The sequence below is a fragment of the Oncorhynchus mykiss genome, chromosome 9 (assembly GCF_013265735.2).
Source record: "Oncorhynchus mykiss isolate Arlee chromosome 9, USDA_OmykA_1.1, whole genome shotgun sequence".
Lineage (NCBI taxonomy): Eukaryota > Metazoa > Chordata > Actinopteri > Salmoniformes > Salmonidae > Oncorhynchus > Oncorhynchus mykiss.
The window spans coordinates 25,803,839-25,824,520 of NC_048573.1; the positions used below are offsets into that span (position 1 = coordinate 25,803,839).

The following is a 20,682-nucleotide window of genomic DNA, read 5'->3' on the forward strand; positions in this document are numbered from 1 at the left end:
CACTCCACTTATTCCAATCCAGCCATTAACCACGAGCCCGTCTTCCCCAATTAAGGTGGCACCAGAACCGGTGGAGTCGAGGTATGCTTATCATTACCGCTACATTTTTGTCGTCTCTCTCAGTAAGTTGAAACCGATTTTGATCTGTTCCAGTGCCGTTCTGCGCGATTGTGCAAACATTAGTGAACATTTCTTGTCAATCAAACCTTGATAACTAGCTAGATCAATGCACGACACGGGACCATCACATTGTACTATGTTGCATAAAGGGGACCGTCTTTCAAAAAAAAAAAGTAGGAAGTAACCGCCCACTTATACACCAGCCACCTCTGACCCGACCTCCTGACCTCTACACCCTGTGAGGTTGACCGCGGATTGACTCCCAGGGTCTGAGTTTCCTAGGATACCAGAGAGGCCGGCGCGAAAGGGCCGACTCCGCCGCAAAATCTGTCAGCGCGAGAATAAAGCACGAAGCAGCCCAAGTTAGTCTTTTTCTGTATGGAGGTCAGCGAGAGAGTCAAATTAAGTCAACATTAACATTGTATTGCTCATTTGCTCAAGTGAGGCTTATTTGATCGAATAGAGTTTTCGTAATATTTAGGTTGTTACAAATATCCTGATATAAGTGGACGCCGTGGCATCCTGGCAACTTCGAGTAAAAAAACAAAAAAAAACAAAAAAAAAAAAAATTTTTTTTATATATATATATATATTGGAGTTGTGCCTGTTGTTCACATGCCCTCTCATGAACTAGAATGTTCTGCCTCCTGCCTGCCTTCTGCCTTTGCTGACATGTATTCCCATTGTTAGAGCAGACAGTCCAAAATCTCGATCGTCTTTGAGGAGGCTGAGCTAATGGAGGTTAAACTTCAACGACTGATGTTGATGTCAGCTTCACTGCTTGAGAGAGACTTGTAGCATTGTTGTTTTGTACAGGTGAATTTAGCTTTTACGCACTTTAGCTGCCAAGAGGAACATACTCAATGACTAGACTTGGTGTATGTTATGAAGAACCCATTGACAGAGCAATCCCTTAACGCGCCCTTATTAAGAGGAGGCCGAGGGTCTGAGGAGAACTTGTCTTTTATAATGCCAAGTAACTAAATGCCCTGTTAATACCACATCAACTCTAATATGTTTCAGGTTAATCACGAGTTGTGTTCTCTTGCAAGTTGCTGTTTTGCTGCTATTCGTCCTTATCTCTCTGTCTCCCTCTCTCTCTTTCTCTCTCTTTCGGTTTCTCTCTCCCTCTATCACTATGTCAGTGTTAGAGGTTGCCAGACTGTCTGTCAGCCTATGGCTCTGTCCCTCAGGGGACAAAGCTCCCGTTCTTCGTGGGGAAAGCCCCCTCCCATGTCGGAATTCTCCCTCGCCTACGGGCAGAGAGCAGAGCCGGCCCAAACACACAGGAGGGGAGGGCAGAGAGAGAGATGAAATCAAATAAAACTTTATTGGTTGCGTACACACATTTTTTGCAGATGTTATTGCAGGTGCAGTTTCTAGTTCCAAACAGTGCAGTAATACCTAACAATACACACAAATCCACCAAAACATTAAGACATATCAGAATGAGCCATGTCCGAGTCCGCAATAGAAATATCTATATAATGGCTTGAATAGACCGTATATGAATAGAAAAGATGTGTACAGCAGTGATTCTATAGGATGAGGCTTGACTAGAATACATATGAAGTGGGTAAAACAGTATGTAAACATTATTAAAGTGACCGGTGTTTAATGACTATGTACATAGGGCAGCGGTCTCTAAGGTGTAAGTTAGAGCAATGGTTCCCAAACACACACACACACACACACACACATACATACCGACCATAACATCAGCCAACAGCCATGATCATATAGGGAACTCGGTGCAGCTTTCAACTTACTCTTAGAAGTTGTAAAAATAAATTGGGTAGTGCATCATCACTTTTCCTCTTCTCATGTCAGTCACTGCTGCCCTTTTTCTATAGACAGCATTTTATAACTTGTCAGAAATGTCCAGATCAACTAGGGTTGAAGGTTTTTGATTTTGACATTTTTTTTTTTTAGGCCATATTGTTGTAATTTTTGTTGTCACTCAAATATCACATCAATACACATTTGACACGGCAACGTGCATAGAATTGCTCGAAAAATGTGTTTTAAAACTGCAACATTTTCTTTGCACCCCATGACAGAATGTGTAGAATTGCAGGAAATATGCTTTAAAACCTGCAAAATTCTCTCCACCAAGAAGAGGGGTGTAAACAGTTTGTGTCATGAACAATGCTTGTGCCCATAGAAATAGATGTGGCGCGCCCCCGCACACAGGGGAGGGGCATGAGATGTTTCCCAATGCTGGAAGAGGGGGGTGCCTGAGTGAAGAAGTTTGGGAACCCCTGGGCTAGAGTTCCGGCTAGTAACAGTAACTAAGGTTCTCACCCTCTCCATCGATGGGGGTGTGCTCTCTCTGCTGTCTCCTGAAGTCCACGATCAGCTCCTTCGTTTTGTTGAGGGAGAGGTTATTTTCCTGGCACCACTCTGCCAGGGTCCTCCACCTCCTCCTGTAGGCTGTCTCATTGTTGGTTATCAGGCCTACCGTTGTTATGTCGTCAGGAAACTTGATGATTTGAGTTGGAGACTTGCGTGGCCACGCAGGAGGGGGCTGAGCACGCACCCTTGTGTTGCGGTAGGGTTAACATGTTTAAATATCTTACATCAGCGCCAAAGAACGAGAGCTCACAGTCCTCGTGGGCGGCAGTGGCCCGAGTCGGTGTTTTCCTCAAAGGTGTTAACTTGTCCCGGAGCGAGGCGTCCGTGACGTGTCCGAGCCGCTGAATTGCAACTCCACCTTGTCCTTGTACTGTCGTGTTGCCTCTCTAATGACTTTACAGAGGGAATATCTGTTCTGTTTGTAGACGTCCATGTTCCCGCTTACCCTGCCGTGATTAAATGCAGTGGTTCGCGCATTCAGTTTTGAGAGCGAGGGAGATATGGAAGCAGAGAAAGAGAGTGTAGTGAAGTGATGGGGTAAGAAGAGAGAGAGCGAGATGAACAGTAGTTTGGTGCAGCTGGCCACTTTTTGTGAATTACTGGTCAATGTCATGCTACTAATGAATTGAGTCAAGCTGGCAACGCAGGTGAGCTTCTTATGTGTGTGTCCTGCCAACAGAGATTTAGGATTTCATGATACTCCCGGCCCTTATTCCGTTACCCCTTTTCCTTTCAAGATATGCCCGCTGAACACCCAAAATCTGTGTGCAACTCCCTACACTTCTTGGATCGACGTGCCTCTGAAGAATGCAAACGTGTGTTCTCTCATAAGCTGCTGTGGAAATGAAATGGGGCCACAGCCCTTCCTTGGTGGTGCGTGAAGTGCATGTCAGTGTCAGTCTCATCCACACTCTTGAGATGTCAATAGCCCGAGTGCCCCTAAATAAGAAAACACAATATTTTTCTTCCCACATACAACTATGCAATAGAGCAGTTGAGCTTCCTTTCCATATAGATATTCTGTTGTAGATAGGCTTGGCTGGTTTACATGTCTAGGGTCATTTCAGTGACTACCTACTCTCTTTCTTTCTCTCTCTCTGAACAACAAACAATACTAAACAGAGTCCCGTTGCCATGGGGATGTAGCTGCCGTGTTGCAGGCGTTGTTGTTTGGTTGCCCTGTCTGTGTCAGGAGGTTGTCTGGGGCTGGGCAGGCTAGCAGGGACCAACACTGGGTCTAGTGCCACATGTCCTTGTTCACCTTATTCCCAATGAGTGACCAGTTAACTGTTACTATAACCTTACATAGTCGCGTATAAGTCGCGTATTGCACCCACACTGCTCGCGCGCGCCAACGAGAGTCTGCGACGCCAAGGACTAAAATAGAAGTCATTCCTATTTCTGACGCAGATCGCACTGAACATTTTATTTTGCGACGCTCGCGCATGCGGCGTGTCTGGTCTGGTCAGCGTGTTAGACTTCTAGTCTGGTAAATCGGTTTAGTGAAACCCGAGATATGTCATGCCGTGGATGTCCATTTATTTTTTTAAATGTGTTTATTTAATTAACCAGGTAGGCTAGTTGAGAACAAGTTCTCATTTACAACTGCGACCTGGCCAAGATAAAGCAAAGCAGTGCGACACAAACAACAACACAGAGTTACACATGGAATAAACAAGCGTACAGTCAATAACATAATAGAAAAAAAAGAAAGTATATATACATTGTGTGCAAATGGCGTGAGGTAAGGCAATAAATAGGCCATAATAGTGAAGTAATTACAATTTAGCAGATTAACACGAGTGATAAATGAGCAGATGATGATGTGGAAGTAGAGATACTGGTGTGCAAAAGAGCAGAAAAGTAAATAAAAACAATATGGGGATGAGGTAGGTAGATTGGGTGGGCTATTTACAGATGTACTATGTACAGCTGCAGCGATTGGTTAGCTGCTCAGATAGCTGATGTTTAAAGTTAGTAAGGGAGACATAAGTCTCCAGCTTCAGCGATTAGTTATTTTGAATTTATTTTGAATAAAATAAAAAAAATTGCAATTCGTTCCAGTCACTGGCAGCAGAGAACAGGAAGGAAAGGCGGCCAAATAAGGTGTTGGCTTTGGGGGTGACTGGTGAGATATACCTACTGGAGCATATGCTACGGGTGGGTGTGGTTATCGTGACCAGTGAGCTGAGATAAGGCGGAGCTTTACAATGGTTACATACTAGACCAGTTCACTGTTTGTGGTTCTAGCAGCCAGTGATATTGAGGGGAGAATGGTGTGGTCATGTGTTGGGAGGGGCCAAAGGGTGTCTTAATTGAGGATGTACTCTGCCTCAACAAAGGAAATGGAGGAAGAATATTGAGCGTTCTGATGCTGCTAAAACGCTGTCTGTGTCTGTACGTCTCGATAATTTTTCTTTTTAGTTACTGCAAGTTATTCAAGCCGCCACAGGTCACAAACCTGGCAGACACTCGACTCGGTCAGTTTATTGTCGATAACAACCAACCCTCTCTCATCGGCGTGACCGATTTGATTCACTCACCCATATATCCCACATTCCTCTCCAGCTGTCTCAATCAGTTGCCGGAAGCCAAATGACCCCTGTTAACCCCTGTTTCTAAAAATAGGTTTCAGCTTAATCTGCCTCGTAAAGCACGACGGTGAAATGGGATCCTCTGTTTCGAGGAAGGGCCAGAGCCCTTTAGTCCAATTGGCGTCACTTCCTGGAGGTTAGGTCACAAGAGCAGACCGAGAGGAAATGGAGGTTATTGCCCAGAGCGTGGCTGAGTCCCAAATGCCACCCTATTGCCTATACCTATGACCATGGCCCATTGGGCTCTGGTCAAAAGTAGTACATTATGTCAGAAATAGGTTGCTATTTGGGACGTAAGCTTGTTTTGAAATGTGCTCAACACTAGTTGACTGACAAACTAGTTAGGTTTCATTGAAGAGAGTACAATAGATTAGTGTGGTAAGTATTTATCCCATCGAGGGGCTGTATACTAAAGGAAAACAACAACAACAAGAGGATGGAATGAATGGAGACTTGTTTTATTGTTGTTTTACGTTTCTGCTACAAGGAGGACGAGCCAATGAAAAGTCGATCGATCCAGTTTGGTTTGGTTTTTAATTTAGTCGCCTGATAACTACTAAGACCATGGGTTTTCGTGGAAATCCTATGAAGAACAGGAAGTCCATGGAAGTTTCTCTGACGCACATAAATGACAAAAAAAACGGTTGATTCTCCAGGAAGACATTACAGAGATGCAAAGGGACGGAGGGCATTTGTCTGGTTCTCATCCCACAATCTCATGCCATGGATCTGTGGCACATCTGTTCACATTGAACACAGCTCCCATACCTGTGTCTGTGCTTTTAGATACGCCAAGATACGTATGTTTAATTGACACTGTGGGTGTGTTCCTATGGTATCTCTGTGTACAGTATGTATGTTTTAATTGACACTGTGGGTGTGCTCCCATGTGTGAACATGTGTCCACTGTTCTCTCTCTGTCTTTCTAGTTGTTGAAATGCATGCGTGTGTGTGTGGCCGAGCCTGCACAGTGTGAAGTGATGGTGCCAGAGGTTCATTGTGAGAGCTGAGCCTTTTCACAATACCCCCCCCCCCCCCCCCCCCCCACCCCACACTCTTGTGATGCATTCCTTTGTGACGTCAAACACGGCGCAGCGGCCGTTCTGCCAGGCAGAGCACAGGATGTGTGCAGAGGGAGGGAGCCAGAGACTATAGCGTGTGCGTTTTGTGTGTGTGTGTGCGAGAGAAAGAGAGGCCCGATACAGAGAGGGAGAAGGCAAGAGACGACAGACAGAAAGAAAACATGCACTTATACCCTGAAAAAAACAGAAAGTGTCTGGAAATAGCAGAAGGCTTACTTCCCTATTAAAAAAAAAAAGGATTCCATAATTCCGACTCTCTGTCTTTCTCTCTGGACGTTGGCTGCCCGTCTCTCACCCTGAGGTTACCCATTTGGGCTGCCAAAGGGGAGGGCATAGACCCGTCCTAACACATGCGTGTCATTCTAAGGCGTATTTCCAGAGCTTTCGCCTCTTTTCACCTCACACGCGAGAGGAGGGAGGATGCCTGACCTCAGGTTTGCATGCTGAGGCGGAATAGGCTAATCCAAGGCTTCTCAATGCAGGCTGATTGTGCCTAGCATGTAGGCTGATTGTGCCTAGCATGTGCCTAGCATGTGCCTAGCATTGTGCCTAGCATGTGATGGTTAGCTATGCATAGCATAGCTAACCATCACATGAAGACGTGCAGGTACAAGGGGCCGAGAAGATGAGTATCAGGACATAAAATGAACATGCCTCTGTATTCCATTAGCTCAGTTCTATTCCAGAGCGTATCATTCTAGATATCTATGATGAAAGGATGATATGTGCCCATTGTCTGGAGGTTAAAGAGCGGGGATGTTACTGTATAGATATAGAAGGTCTTATCAGTGTTAGTTTCTTCTTCTAAGTCTGATCTCACCGATCTAAAAGAATAAAGGGAAGAGGATGTGAAAGGCGTGTGGTGTGTGTGTGTGTGTGTGTGTGTGTGTGTGTGTGTGTGTGTAGGGGGGGTCACGAAGTGGCTTAATACTTAGTTATGAAAAGTTCTAAATCCCCTTTTGCAATGATGCATTATAATTACTTCATGCATTTAATAGTTTAATAAGAGTGTTGAAGTGTTCCCCTTCACACCCACCTTGCTTTATATGGTCCGGACGAGTGTAAATATTATTTAGGTTTTGCTTGTCTTTTCCTAGTAGCACTGATTCTGCTGACAGTTGCTTTATTACTGAAAGTGTTTACTTTACTATGACTGCCGCCGGTGGTTGTCGTCCCTTGGAACCTTAAGTTGAACGCGCTTAACTGTACGTTGCGCTGGCTCAGATCATCTGCCACGCCTCTAAAATGTAATGTCTCAATCAAAGCGTCTCTTGCTCTCTTTCCTCTCTCTCTCTCTCTCTCTCTCTCTCTCTCCCAGTCCTCCTGGCCCAGCCTATGGAGAATGATTGTATGGAAGGGATAACCCTGAAGATCACAGACTTTGGCCTGGCGCGGGAGTGGCACAATACCACCAAGATGAGCACGGCGGGCACCTATGCCTGGATGGCGCCGGAGGTCATCAAGTCCTCCACCTTCTCCAAGGGCAGCGACGTCTGGAGGTAAGGGGGCTTGTAGGTGTGTGTGTTTGCATGTGTGGGGGGTGGAGCAGTACATGATGACAAGAGATGCCAACTTCCTTGTTGAGAGATGCCAACTTCCCTGCTAAAATAATTGAATTAAAAATAAAGATAAATGACGAGACTATTTATGTGCCAGGACTGTGGGAACTTGTCACCCCCTCCACCTTCTCTGACAGTGATATAATAGGGATGGGTTGCAGGAGGGGTACAGCCATGTGATAGCAGCAGCACTTGAAAGCCTGCTCTGTGCTTTGTGTGAGACGTGTCAGGCACACTGTCCTATTGTCCCCCTGCATGGAGCTAGAGAGGGAGGGAGGTAAGGCCACACAGCAGACCTGACCACAACCGTTTATCTGTGAAGGGGGTGTGTTTTTTTTCTCTTTTCTGTGTGAATGTGTATTAGTGCGCATGCATTTTCGTACCAGTGACACACACAGGAAGTGTATCCAAAATAGCACACTGTACACACAACACACACATCTCTTTCTCATGCTCTCCTGAGACACTTCACTATTCCCAAACTAGCTGAGGTAATTGAGGTAATATGTACATGTAGGTAGAGGTAAAGTGACAATGCATAGATAATAAACAGAGAAACAGCAGCATAAAAATGGGGGGGTACAATACAAATGGTCTGGGTAGCCATTTGACTAGCTGTTCAGGAGTCTTATGGCTTAGGTTAAGAATACTTTTTTGACCTAGACTTGGCGCTCCGGTACCATTTACCGTGCGGTAGCAGAGAGAACAGTCTATGACTAGGGGGGCTGAAGTCTTTGGCAATTTTTAGGGCCTTCCTCTGACACCGCCTGGTATAGAGGTCCTGGATGGCAGGAAGCTTGGCTCCAGTGATGTACTGGGCCGGTCGCACTGCCCTCTGTAGTGTATTGCGGTCGGAGGCCGAGCAGTTGCCATACCAGGCGGTGATGCAACCAGTCAAGATGCTCTCGATGGTGCAGCTGTATAACTTTTTGAGGATCTGATGACCCATGCCAAATATTTTCAGTCTCCTGAGGGGGAATAGGTGTTGTCGTGCCCTCTTCACGACTATCTTGGTGTGTTTGGACCATGATAGTTTGTTGATGTGGACACCAACAAACTTAAAGCTCTCAATCTGCTCTACTGCAGCCCTGTCGATGAGAATGGGGGCATGCTCGGTCCTCCTTTTCCTGTAGTCCACGATCATCTCCTTTTGTCTTGATCACATTGAGGGAGAGGCTGGTATCCTGGCCAGGTCTCTGACCTTGGATCTTCCACACTTTCAAGTACTTTGCTGTGTGTGTGTGTGTGTGTGTGTTAGAGGTCGACCGATTTATGATTTTTCAACGCCGATGTATTTGTAATAATGACAATTACAACAATACTGAATGAACACTTATTTTAACTTAATATAATACATCAATAAAATCAATTTAGCCTCAATAAATAATGAAACATGTTCAATTTGGTTTAAATAATGCAAAAACAAAGTGTTGGAGAAGAAAGTAAAAGTGCAATATGTGCTATTAAAAAAAGCTAACGTTTCAGTTCCTTGCTCAGAACGAGAACATATGAAAGCTGGTGGTTCCTTTTAACATGAGTCTTCAATATTCCCAGGTAAGTAGTTTTAGGTTGTAGTTATATGACAGTTTATCTCTATACCATTTGTATTTCATATACCTTTGACTATTGGATGTTCTTATAGGCACTTTAGTATTGCCAGTGTAACAGTATAGCTTCCGTCCCTCTCCTCGCTCCTCCCTGGGCTCGAACCAGTAACACAAAGACAACAGCCACCCTCGACGCAGCGTTACCCATGCAGAGCAAGGGGAACAACTACTCCAAGTCTCAGAGTTAATATTGCCTGCTAACCTGGATTTCTTTTAGATAAATATGCAGGTTTAAAAATATATACTTCTGTGTATTGATTTTAAGAAAGGCATTGGTGTTTATGGTTAGGTACACGTTGGAGCAACGACAGTCCTTTTTCGCGAATCGATTATATGCAACGCAGGACACGCTAGATAAACTAGTAATATCATCAACCATGTGTAGTTATAACTAGTGATTATGATTGATTAAGTTTAATGCTAGCTAGCAACTTACCTTGGCTTCTTACTGCATTCGCGTAACAGGCAGGCTCCTCGTGGACTAGTTAACCGTAAGGTCAGCTCAGGGATTCAAGCTTGCAACAAGGTAAAAATCTGTCGTTCTGCCCCTGAACAAGGCAGTTAACCCACCGTTCTTAGGCCGTCATTGAAAATAAGAATGTGTTCTTAACTGACTTGCCGAGTTAAATAAAGGTGTACATTTTTTTTTTTATGGCCAAAATCGGCGTCCGATTGTTATGAAAACTTGAAATCGGCCCTAATCAATCGGACATTCCGATTTAATCGGTCGACCTCTAATGTATGTATGTGACCCGCCCCATCATGTTTTTATTGTAGTAAGCTAATAGGTATTGCTTTATTCCCTATTTTTGTCTTTATGCATGTTTTAGAGAAGCGTAATGCACTTCCATGACCGTCATTATTGCATATAATAAATACATAAATTATTATATTAATAACGTATAGCATAGTTGCATCCCCCCACTTCAGCTGTTGATATCATTTCCATGCACTGTATGTGTGTGCTATGTATGTATCATCAATGTACTGTATGTATAGCATCAAACTCATTCCATTCCACATATTTGTTTCCAACACTGGCACACCTGATTCAACGTGTCAATCAATGGCTTCATGATTAGTTGACTAATTGAATCCGATGTGATTTAATACCAGAAAGACCAGGGACTGGTTAGAGAAACGTCCCTAACCTCCTCTCCCCCTCTCTCCTCCCCAGCTATGGTGTTCTTCTGTGGGAGTTGCTGACAGGAGAGGTTCCCTACAGGGGCATAGATGGTTTGGCTGTGGCCTACGGAGTGGCTGTTAACAAACTCACCCTCCCCATCCCTTCCACCTGCCCAGAACCCTTTGCCATGCTCATGGCAGGTAAGAGTCCTTTGTGCGTGCCTGCGTGTGTGTGTGTGTTAAATTTGGTGCAACCATAATTCTCTCTTCTCCATTTCCTCAAACCTGGAGGCTGAATTTCAAAAATAATGTTGCGTAAAATGTCAGATTTGGTCACGCGCAGGAAAAACATTCCGAGCTACTGGTTAGGTTGTGCAATACATTGAGGCTGCTGCTCAAGGATGTTGTTAGTTTGAGGTGATTGTTAGATTTGTTAAAGGCACTAAAGAAATAATTTGACCATCAGTCGTGTAAACGGACTTGACAATGCCTAGCCAAATTACAGCCATAATGCACTTTAAGTTGTAGATTTGTTTGTGCATGAATTGTGTCATGTCCTGACCTTACAGGGTTATGTGAGCTTTGGTAGTGGAGTACCCGTAATTGGCATGTTATTATAATTTGTCTATACTCAATGTGTCTGCCTTCAGAGTGCTGGGATCAGGACCCACACCACAGGCCCAACTTTGCCTCCATCTTGGTTCAGCTGACGGCTTTGGAGAGGCAGGTGGTGGAGGAGATGCCTCAGGACTCCTTTCATTCCCTACAGGAGGACTGGAAACTGGAGATCCAGGACATGTTTGATGAGCTCAGGGCCAAGGAGAAGGTGAGGGGAAACGGGTGTCTTTTTAGAGCGAGGCTAGGAGACCGTGACTGTATGGTTATTGTGTGTGCGTTTTGTGAAATAGAAATGGAGAAGTATGAGTGTGCTTGTTATTGATGCACGTAACTGGAGCACCCCTTTACTTTTTCCATATTTGGTTACAGCTTGAATTGAAAATGGATTCGATTTGAGATGTGGTGTCATTGATCTACACACAATACCCCATAATGTCAACGTGGAATAAAACATGGTAAAACTCAAATGTCTTGAGTCAATAAGTATTCAACCCCTTTGTTATTGCAAGGCTAACTACGTTCAGGAGTAAATACAGTGCCTTGCGAAAGTATTCGGCCCCCTTGAACTTTGCGACCTTTTGCCACATTTCAGGCTTCAAACATAAAGATATAAAACTGTATTTTTTTGTGAAGAATCAACAACAAGTGGGACACAATCATGAAATGGAACGACATTTATTGGATATTTCAAAATTATTCAGCCCCTTTACTTTCAGTGCAGCAAACTCTCTCCAGAAGTTCAGTGAGGATCTCTGAATGATCCAATGTTGACCTAAATGACTAATGATGATAAATACAATCCACCTGTGTGTAATCAAGTCTCCGTATAAATGCACCTGCACTGTGATAGTCTCAGAGGTCCGTTAAAAGCGCAGAGAGCATCATGAAGAACAAGGAACACACCAGGCAGGTCCGAGATACTGTTGTGAAGAAGGTTAAAGCCGGATTTGGATACAAAAAGATTTCCCAAGCTTTAAACATCCCAAGGAGCACTGTGCAAGCGATAATATTGAAATGGAAGGAGTATCAGACCACTGTAAATCTACCAAGACCTGGCCGTCCCTCTAAACTTTCAGCTCATACAAGGAGAAGACTGATCAGAGATGCAGCCAAGAGGCCCATGATCACTCTGGATGAACTGCAGAGATCTACAGCTGAGGTGGGAGACTCTGTCCATAGGACAACAATCAGTCGTATATTGCACAAATCTGGCCTTTATGGAAGAGTGGCAAGAAGAAAGCCATTTCTTAAAGATATCCATAAAAAGTGTCGTTTAAAGTTTGCCACAAGCCACCTGGGAGACACACCAAACATGTGGAAGAAGGTGCTCTGGTCAGATGAAACCAAAATTGAACTTTTTGGCAACAATGCAAAACGTTATGTTTGGCGTAAAAGCAACACAGCTGAACACACCATCCCCACTGTCAAACATGGTGGTGGCAGCATCATGGTTTGGGCCTGCTTTTCTTCAGCAGGGACAGGGAAGATGGTTAAAATTGATGGGAAGATGGATGGAGCCAAATACAGGACCATTCTGGAAGAAAATCTGATGGAGTCTGCAAAAGACCTGAGACTGGGATGGAGATTTGTCTTCCAACAAGACAATGATCCAAAACATAAAGCAAAATCTACTATGGAATGGTTCAAAAATAAACATATCCAGGTGTTAGAATGGCCAAGTCAAAGTCCAGACCTGAATCCAATCGAGAATCTGTGGAAAGAACTGAAAACTGCTGTTCACAAATGCTCTCCATCCAACCTCACTGAGCTCGAGCTGTTTTGCAAGGAGGAATGGGAAAAAATTCAGTCTCTTGATGTGCAAAACTGATAGAGACATACCCCAAGCGACTTACAGCTGTAATCGCAGCAAAAGGTGGCGCTACAAAGTATTAACTTAAGGGGGCTGAATAATTTTGCACGCCCAATTTTTCAGTTTTTGAAATGTTAAAAAAGTTTGAAATATCCAATAAATGTCGTTCCACTTCATGATTGTGTCCCACTTGTTGTTGATTCTTCACAAAAAAATACAGTTTTATATCTTTATGTTTGAAGCCTGAAATGTGGCAATTGGTCGCAAAGTTCAAGGGGGCCGAATACTTTCGCAAGGCACTGTATGTGCTTAAGAAATCTCAAAAAGTTGCATGGACTCCTTCTGTGTTCAATAATAGTGGTTAGCGTGATTTTTGAATGACAACCTTAACTCTGTAGCCTACACATTATCTGTAAGGTTCAACCACAACCACAGATTCAACCGCAAAGACCAGGGAGGTTTTTCAATGCCTCACAAAGAAGGGCACCGATTTTGGTAGATGGGTAAAAAAAGAAAAAATATCCCTTTTGATCATGGTGAAGTTATTATTTAGACTTTTAGATGGTGTATCAATACACCCAGTCACTACAAAGATACGGGTGTCCTTCTCCTTCCTAACTCAGTTGCTGGAGAGGGAGGAAACTGCTCAGGGATTTTACCATGAGGCCAATGGCGATTTTAATAAAACAGTTAGAGTTTAAAGGTTGTGATATGAGAACTGAGGATGGATCAACATTAATGAAGTTACTTCACAATACTAACCTACATGACAGATTGAAAAGAAGCCTGTACAGAATACAAATATTCCAAAACGTGCATCCTGTTCCCAACAAGGCACTTGTTCTTTGCCAACTAATCGGCAAAGAAATGTACTTTTTGTCCTGAATACAAAGCGTTATGTTTGGGTTATGCAAATCTAACACATCACTGAGTACAACTCGTCTTATTTTCAAGCATGGTGGGTGGCTGCATCATGTTATGGGTATGCTTGTCATCGGCAAGAGCAAGGGAGTTTTTCGGGGTAAGAATAAACAAAATACTGCTATAAGTAAAGGCAAAATCTTATAGGAATACCTGGTTGTCTGCTTTTCAACAGACACTGGGAGAGGAATTCACCTTTTTAAACAGGACAGCAACCTTAAACAGAAGGCCAAATCTACACTGTAGTTGCTTACCAAGACAACATTGAATGTTCCTAAGTGGCCTAGTTATACAGTTTTGACTTAAATCAGCTTGAAATCTACGGCATTTACTCGGGTGGGAATACAGATACTTCTGTATTTAATTTTCAGTAAATTTGCAATCATTTCTAAGAACATGTTTTCACTTCGTCATTATGGGTTATTGTGTGTAGATGGGTGAGAATTATATTGAATCCATTTTGAATTCAGGCTGTAACGCAACAAAATGTCAAGGGGTATGAACTTTCTGAAGGCCCTATGTATGCGTGTGTGTTAATAAACACAACTTGTTTTGTGTGTGTTTTACGTGTTTGCTATAAACGCTAACACCGCAATAACAGCAGTAACTACAACCGAGATCTCCCCCGTCTCCAGGAGCTGCGTTGTCGCGAGGAGGAGCTGAAGCGCGCGGCGGTGGAGCAGAAGTCCCACGAGGAGTTCCTCAGGCAGAGGGAGCAGCAGCTGGCCCAGTGGGAGCAGGATGTGTTCGAGAGGGAGCTCAGTCTCCTCATCCTGCACATGAACAACCAGGAGAAGCCCAACGTCAAGAAGAGGAAGGGAACCTTCAAGAAGCACAAGTTGAAGGGCAGCAAGAACGGAGAGAAGATCAGCATGCCCCAAGGTGAGGGGGGTGTAACTTGCTGGGGGTGTCTTGAAATAGGAAATATTGGTCAGTTGGTTGGATAGTCTGTGAGCCAGGTTGGCAGAGTAGGAATCAGTCAATCAGTCGCCATTTTGAACTCCATTGAGACCTGGCCGAGAAAGCAGCTACGGTACTTATCATCGTACTTCGTTCACCTCAGCTCACCTCACACTAATTCACCACTTCACTACCGAGTGTGCGGAAGTATCACGTACTGTACCATCATATCTTACAATTAGAGGTCGACCGATTAATCGGAATGGCCGATTTAATTAGGGCAGATTTCAAGTTTTCATAACAATCGGAAATCAGTAATTTTGGACGCCGATTTTGTCAATTTTTTTAAATTTAACACCTTTATTTAATCTTTATTTAACTCGGCAAGTCAGTTAAGAACACATTCTTATTTTCAATGACGGCCTAGGAACGGTGGGTTAACTGCCTTGTTCAGGGGCAGAACAACAGATTTTGACCTTGTCAGTTAACCGCAAGGTTGCAAGATTGAATCTATAACCACCTGCCTCACGAGGAGCCTGCCTGTTACGTGAATGCAGTAAGAAGCCAAGGTAAGTTGCTAGCTAGCATTAAACTTAATCAATCATAATCACTAGTTATAACTACACATGGTTGATGATATTACTAGTTTATCTAGCGTGTCCTGCGTTGCATATAAACGATGCAGTGCGCATTTGCGAAAAAGGACTGTCGTTGCTCCAACGTGTACCTAACCATAAACATCAATGCCTTTCTTAAAATCAATACACAGAAGTATAATATTTTTAAACCTGCATATTTAGCTAAAAGAAATCCAGGTTAGCAGGCAATATTAACCAGGTGAAATTGTGTCACTTCTCTTGCGTTCAGTCAGGGTATATGCAACAGTTTGGGCCACCCGGCTCAGCCACCCGTTAGATCAAATATGGAACGGTTCCGTAAAAGAATAAATGTTTTGTTTTCAAGATGATAGTTTCCGGATTCGACCATATTAATGACCTAAGGCTCGTATTTCTGTGTGTTATTATGTTATAATTAAGTCTATGATTTGATAGAGCAGTCTGACTGAGCGATGGTAGGCAGGCTCATAAGCATTCATTCAAACAGCACTTTTGTGCGTTTTGCCAGCAGCTCTGCTGTTTATGAATTCAAGCCTATCAACTCCCGAGATTAGGCTGGTGTAACGATGTGAAATGTCTAGCTAGTTAGCGGGGTGCGCGCTAATAGCGTTTCAAACATCACTCACTCTGAGAATTGGAGTAGTTGTTCCCCTTGCTCTGCATGGGTAACGCTGCTTTGAGGGTGGCTGTTGTCAATGTGTTCCTGGTTCGAGCCCAGGGAGGAGCGAGAAGAGGGATGGGAGCTATACTGTTACACTGGCAGTACTAAAGTGCCTATAAGAACATCCAATAGTCAAAGGTATATGAAATACAAATGGTATAGAGAGAAATAGTCCTATAATTCCTATAATAACTACAACCTAAATCTTCTTACCTGGGAATATTAAAGACTCATGTTAAAAGGAACCACCAGCTTTCATATGTTCTCATGTCCTGAGCAAGGAACTTAATATTTAGCTTTCTTACATGGCACATATTGCACTTTTACTTTCTTCTCCAACACTTTGTTTTTGCATTATTTAAACCAAATTGAACATGTTTCATTATTTATTTGAGGCTAAATTGATTTTATTGCTGTATTATAGTAAGTTAAAATAAGTGTTCATTCAGTATTGTTGGAATTTTCATTATTACAAATACATTTAAAGAATTGGTTGATTAATCGGTATCGGCTTTTTTGGGGTCCTCCAATAATCGGTATTGGTATCGGCGTTGAAAAATAATAATCGGTCGACCTCTACTTACAATAGCCGTCCAAAAACCCATTGATATGTGTTGCTAACTGCATAGGTTTTCACTAAACAGTACATTCTAAAATAGTAGGTAGAACTAGAAGTACACAGTGTGTCGTTTTAGTAAGGCCATAATCTACTATAGGGTCCCTTTCTCCTGTAGACTACTCCCATTGAAACTCACCATAGAAGCAAACCCACCCACTCTCTCTCATGCTGCGCAGTCGTCATGCGTCATTTTATTTTATTTGACCTTTATTTAACTAAGTCAGTTAAGAGCAAATTCTTATTTTCAATGACAGCCTGTTCCTAGGCCGTCTGCCCTCATTCGGGCACACTCAGCGTTTCTCATACAGATACGCTCCCTCTCTTACCGCGCGCGTGAGTACTGTCTGTGTATGGGTAAACTCCGTGTATGCATGTTCAGTCTGTGTGCGCGCACTTGTTTATGCATACGAGTGTGTGGCATATGTCTGTGTGAGGTGTGTTTTGGAGGCTGTGGTCTTTCCCAGCAGCAGGGTAGTGATTTGATGGGGGGTTGATGAGAGGGACATGGGGCCAACTCAACCACGCCTCTGGGCTTCCTGTCACCCCTGGCTGGCCCTTCTCTCTCTTGCTCTATCGCATTTCAACCTCCACACCCACAAAGATACATTATCCTGCTACGCAAAGCCAGGACAGACATCCTTCAGGCGTCTAGTGTTTTTGTTTAGCTTGGCCTCGCAAATGACCGTATTCTCATGGCATTACATGAAAAAGAAATTCAGACACCCACTCCACCACATAAATTATTTTCAAGGAGGAACTAGAAAAACAATTTTGCCAAAGACAAGCACATGTTAGTTCCTTGCCTGTTCGATTCTGAGTCGAGTTCAGTAGGGCACACCATAGCAAAAGGCTTTACAGCGGTAAAATAAATCTCTGTTCTTATTGTTGCACAAGATCCGATACTACATCCCCGTTTACTCCATTTTCAAAACGTTTTCTCTCTACTGAACAGGACCCAGGATTGTGATTTGATTGTTTCTGTGTGTGTGGCCTGTTCTCACATCTGGAGTATGTCTCTTCCAGACTTCATCCATAAGATCACAGTGCAGGCGTCTCCAGGGCTGGAGAAGAGACGCAACTCTCCCGATCTGGGCTCCGGCACCTCTCCCTCCTTCGGCCCACGCTTCCGAGCAATCCAACGTGAGCGTGGTCTCTCTCTCTCTCTCTCTCTCTCTCTCCCCACCACACACACACACACCCTCTCAGTTCACACATTAGCACACTAGACATTGTCTGTTTACACACACCCCATCCTTGCTCACTTCACTCAGCCCTTTACATTCTCTCTCCCCTTCTCTCTCTCTCTCCCCCCCTCTCTCTCTCCTTCTCTCTCTCTCTCTCCTTCTCTCTCTCTCTCCTTCTTTCTCGACTGGGACAATGGCGGTCCCAGTCCAAATATTATCTGACTTTGTTTTAATAAGGGATCAGCAGTGTATTTGCTTTAGCCTTCAAGTTCTATGTCTGCAATGTCCTCTTTCTACCAGATAGGGGAGTCCTTCCTCCATGTGTTTTAATGTCAGCATTTTTACATGCATGTCCTGTTCCACATTCAATGCCTTTTTACTGAATTGGAAACCAGCCAGAATGAATTGGCCTGAGTGAGGCTGTGTCGCATTTGAGTAAGAGCACTGTTCTGGAGTCGGCGCTAAAGACACATGCGAATGACTGTTTTCCCCTTAGTGGGGGAATTCTCCCCATAGATCACACATGTCTACAGGAATGTGCTGCGTCGCAACAGACTGAAAGGGGTTTTCCCAAAATTCCCCATAAAATAGGCCTAACCGCTGCGGTTGAGTTTAAGAGCACAATTTAATTTATATGAATTATTTGATTGGTTTAGCAGTTTCAAAAACCATCTGTTTGATTCATTTATGCATTAAAAAGTGGGTTGAGTTCATGGCTCGGTAGTAACGTGTCTGCTTAATGGTAATTTTCACGGCTTGCGAGTGCGGCTGTCATTTGAAATCTATTTCCTTATTTAGCGAACATCTGTGCTAGCAATGTCAAAGCAGACGATGGCTCATTGAATCCAGGGGCCGTATGGGTGGAAATGTGTTAGCGCTTTAGCATCTTGCTAGCGTCTTCCCACAGCATTGTTCCGCAGAGATTTCTGACATGTCGTGCCTGACACGAACTTGATAGCACTTTGCGTCTTCGAGTCGGAAAACCCCTCTGGGATGGCATGGCTGCTGTGTGACGACGCTGCGAGAGCTGTTGAGAATCATGCAGTGTTTGTGTAACATTAGCGTAACGTTCAAACAGAGTTAGCGTCGCTAGCCCCAAAGGGGGTTAGAAAGTCTGCTGTAACTGTGTCAGCACCAGGTGGAGTCTTACTTCTGTTTTTGCTCTCTTTGTTCCCCCCCATTCTATGTTTCTCCCCCTGTGTACTTGCCTCCACTGTTCCAGTGACATGTGAAATCTTAGCTTGAGCCCGGAGCACATCACCTGTTCTGGTGCACGGTGGCACACATGTATCCCAGCTAGAGAAAGCAATGTGTTGTATACGACCCAGTTGTTCCACTCTGTTTGATTGTTGTGTGTCACCAACCTATGTGTGTTTGTACCAGAGGTGGTCTTGAAATGAAATGTATTGTGTGTGTTCATGTAAGTGTTTTTATTTTATGAATGCTTTCTCTCTCTCTCCTCCTCTCCAGTGAGCCCCAGTGAGAACAACAGGGCATTTGGTCTGAGCTCTATGTGGCCCCTGGAGGGCCCTCCACACAACAAGCAGGCTAATGGGGACCGGCTGGGCCCTCACTGGAGGCCCCAGAGCCCAAAGAGCCCCAAGAGCCCCAAAGTCCTTCGCTTAAGCCCCCAGGAGAGCAGGTAGTGTAACCCTCTCACCTCTCCCTCACACCCCTCCATACACAGGGCCATAAATGGATGTGTATTTTTTTTTACCGTATTAGCTAAAGCAGAACGAGTGTGTTTTGAAGTCATTGTGTGTGTGTTCCAGTCTTTCAATGAGAGCCAAACTCCTGGATATGGACAGCAATGAGAACGGAGACTCCAAGGATGACTTTGAGGAGTACAGACCCTCCACGCCACAGCCTGCCCAAAACGGTATGCTCTTCATCACTACCATATTCACATGCACACACACCACCTCTAGCCTAACTAAGTGGGTCACAGCTGATTGTAAATTCTAAATTAGTATTCTGTATTCATGAGCTGACCGACCTACCTCGCTCGCTTTCTCCCTCTCGCTACCACCATCTCTTTCCCTATCGCTCTCAATCTCTCTCACGCGCTCTCTCCCTCCCTCCATCTCTCCATCTCCCTCTCTCTACCTTTTTCTCGCTCTCCCTCTCCATCTCCCCAGGCTCCTCAGTGAAGGAGCCCCCCAGGTCTTCTCTATCTTATGGGGATTCGGGCAGTGAGGAGGGGCTGGAGGGGAGTTCCCCGGCCGGTTCCCCAAGGCCCGAGCACCGCTCCCTGGGAGGCCTGCTGAGGAGCACCCACCGGGCCCTACTGGGAGGAGGCTCTCTCCTGGCCTCTGTGGCCCTGGGACGACACTTGGATGTGCCACACATCCCCCCCAGGGTGCCCCCCCGGACTAACCCCCACCACCACCCCCCACAGGAGGTCAACATCACGGCCCCCAAAGTCCCCTCCTCGGACCCCCCTGTGGTGGATGACCTTATAACCTTCTCCAGCTCGGAGCCCCTACCCCGGCCCCTCTTTGACTTCCCCTGCGCCCTGCACGCCCCTGAGGTGAAGCCCCTGCACCTCACGCCGCCTCCCCCTAACCCCCGGGAAAGGGCCTGCCACAGGCATGCCCAGGCCCTCCAGACACCCCAGAGCCCCCAGGCCCCCCGGAGCCTCCATCACCAGACCCAGGAACAGGCCAGCCCAGGAGAGTGGGTCTGCCACAGGCATGCCCGGAGTCCCCAGCAGCAGAGCCAGGTCCTGGGTCAGGCTAGCCCAGCGGAGTGGGCCCCTTCCCCCCACCACACCAACGGGGCGCCTGTCTGTGACGCCTGGGGCCACGGGGCAGACAGGAGGAGGAGGTCCAGCCAAAGCCTGCTCTCAGCCTCTCAACTAGGTGAGGGTAAACACACACGCACAAATACAAACGCATGCAATGCGAGCAA

At 44.9% G+C, this 20,682-nt stretch overlaps 1 protein-coding gene across 2 annotated transcripts in view; it reads left to right on the plus strand.

Annotated features, from left to right (window-relative positions):
• LOC110531839 (mitogen-activated protein kinase kinase kinase 11) overlaps nt 1-20,682 on the plus strand; it is a 39,522-nt gene that overhangs the window by 11,073 nt on the left and 7,767 nt on the right. For both annotated transcript variants that reach the window (XM_021615288.2, XM_036987701.1), the window contains exons 2-9: nt 7,470-7,650; nt 10,495-10,643; nt 11,093-11,268; nt 14,427-14,673; nt 17,612-17,728; nt 19,243-19,414; nt 19,545-19,651; nt 19,911-20,633. In XM_021615288.2, coding sequence (XP_021470963.2) covers nt 7,470-7,650; nt 10,495-10,643; nt 11,093-11,268; nt 14,427-14,673; nt 17,612-17,728; nt 19,243-19,414; nt 19,545-19,651; nt 19,911-20,633 — 1,872 coding nt within the window. The remainder of the gene's footprint in view (nt 1-7,469; nt 7,651-10,494; nt 10,644-11,092; nt 11,269-14,426; nt 14,674-17,611; nt 17,729-19,242; nt 19,415-19,544; nt 19,652-19,910; nt 20,634-20,682) is intronic.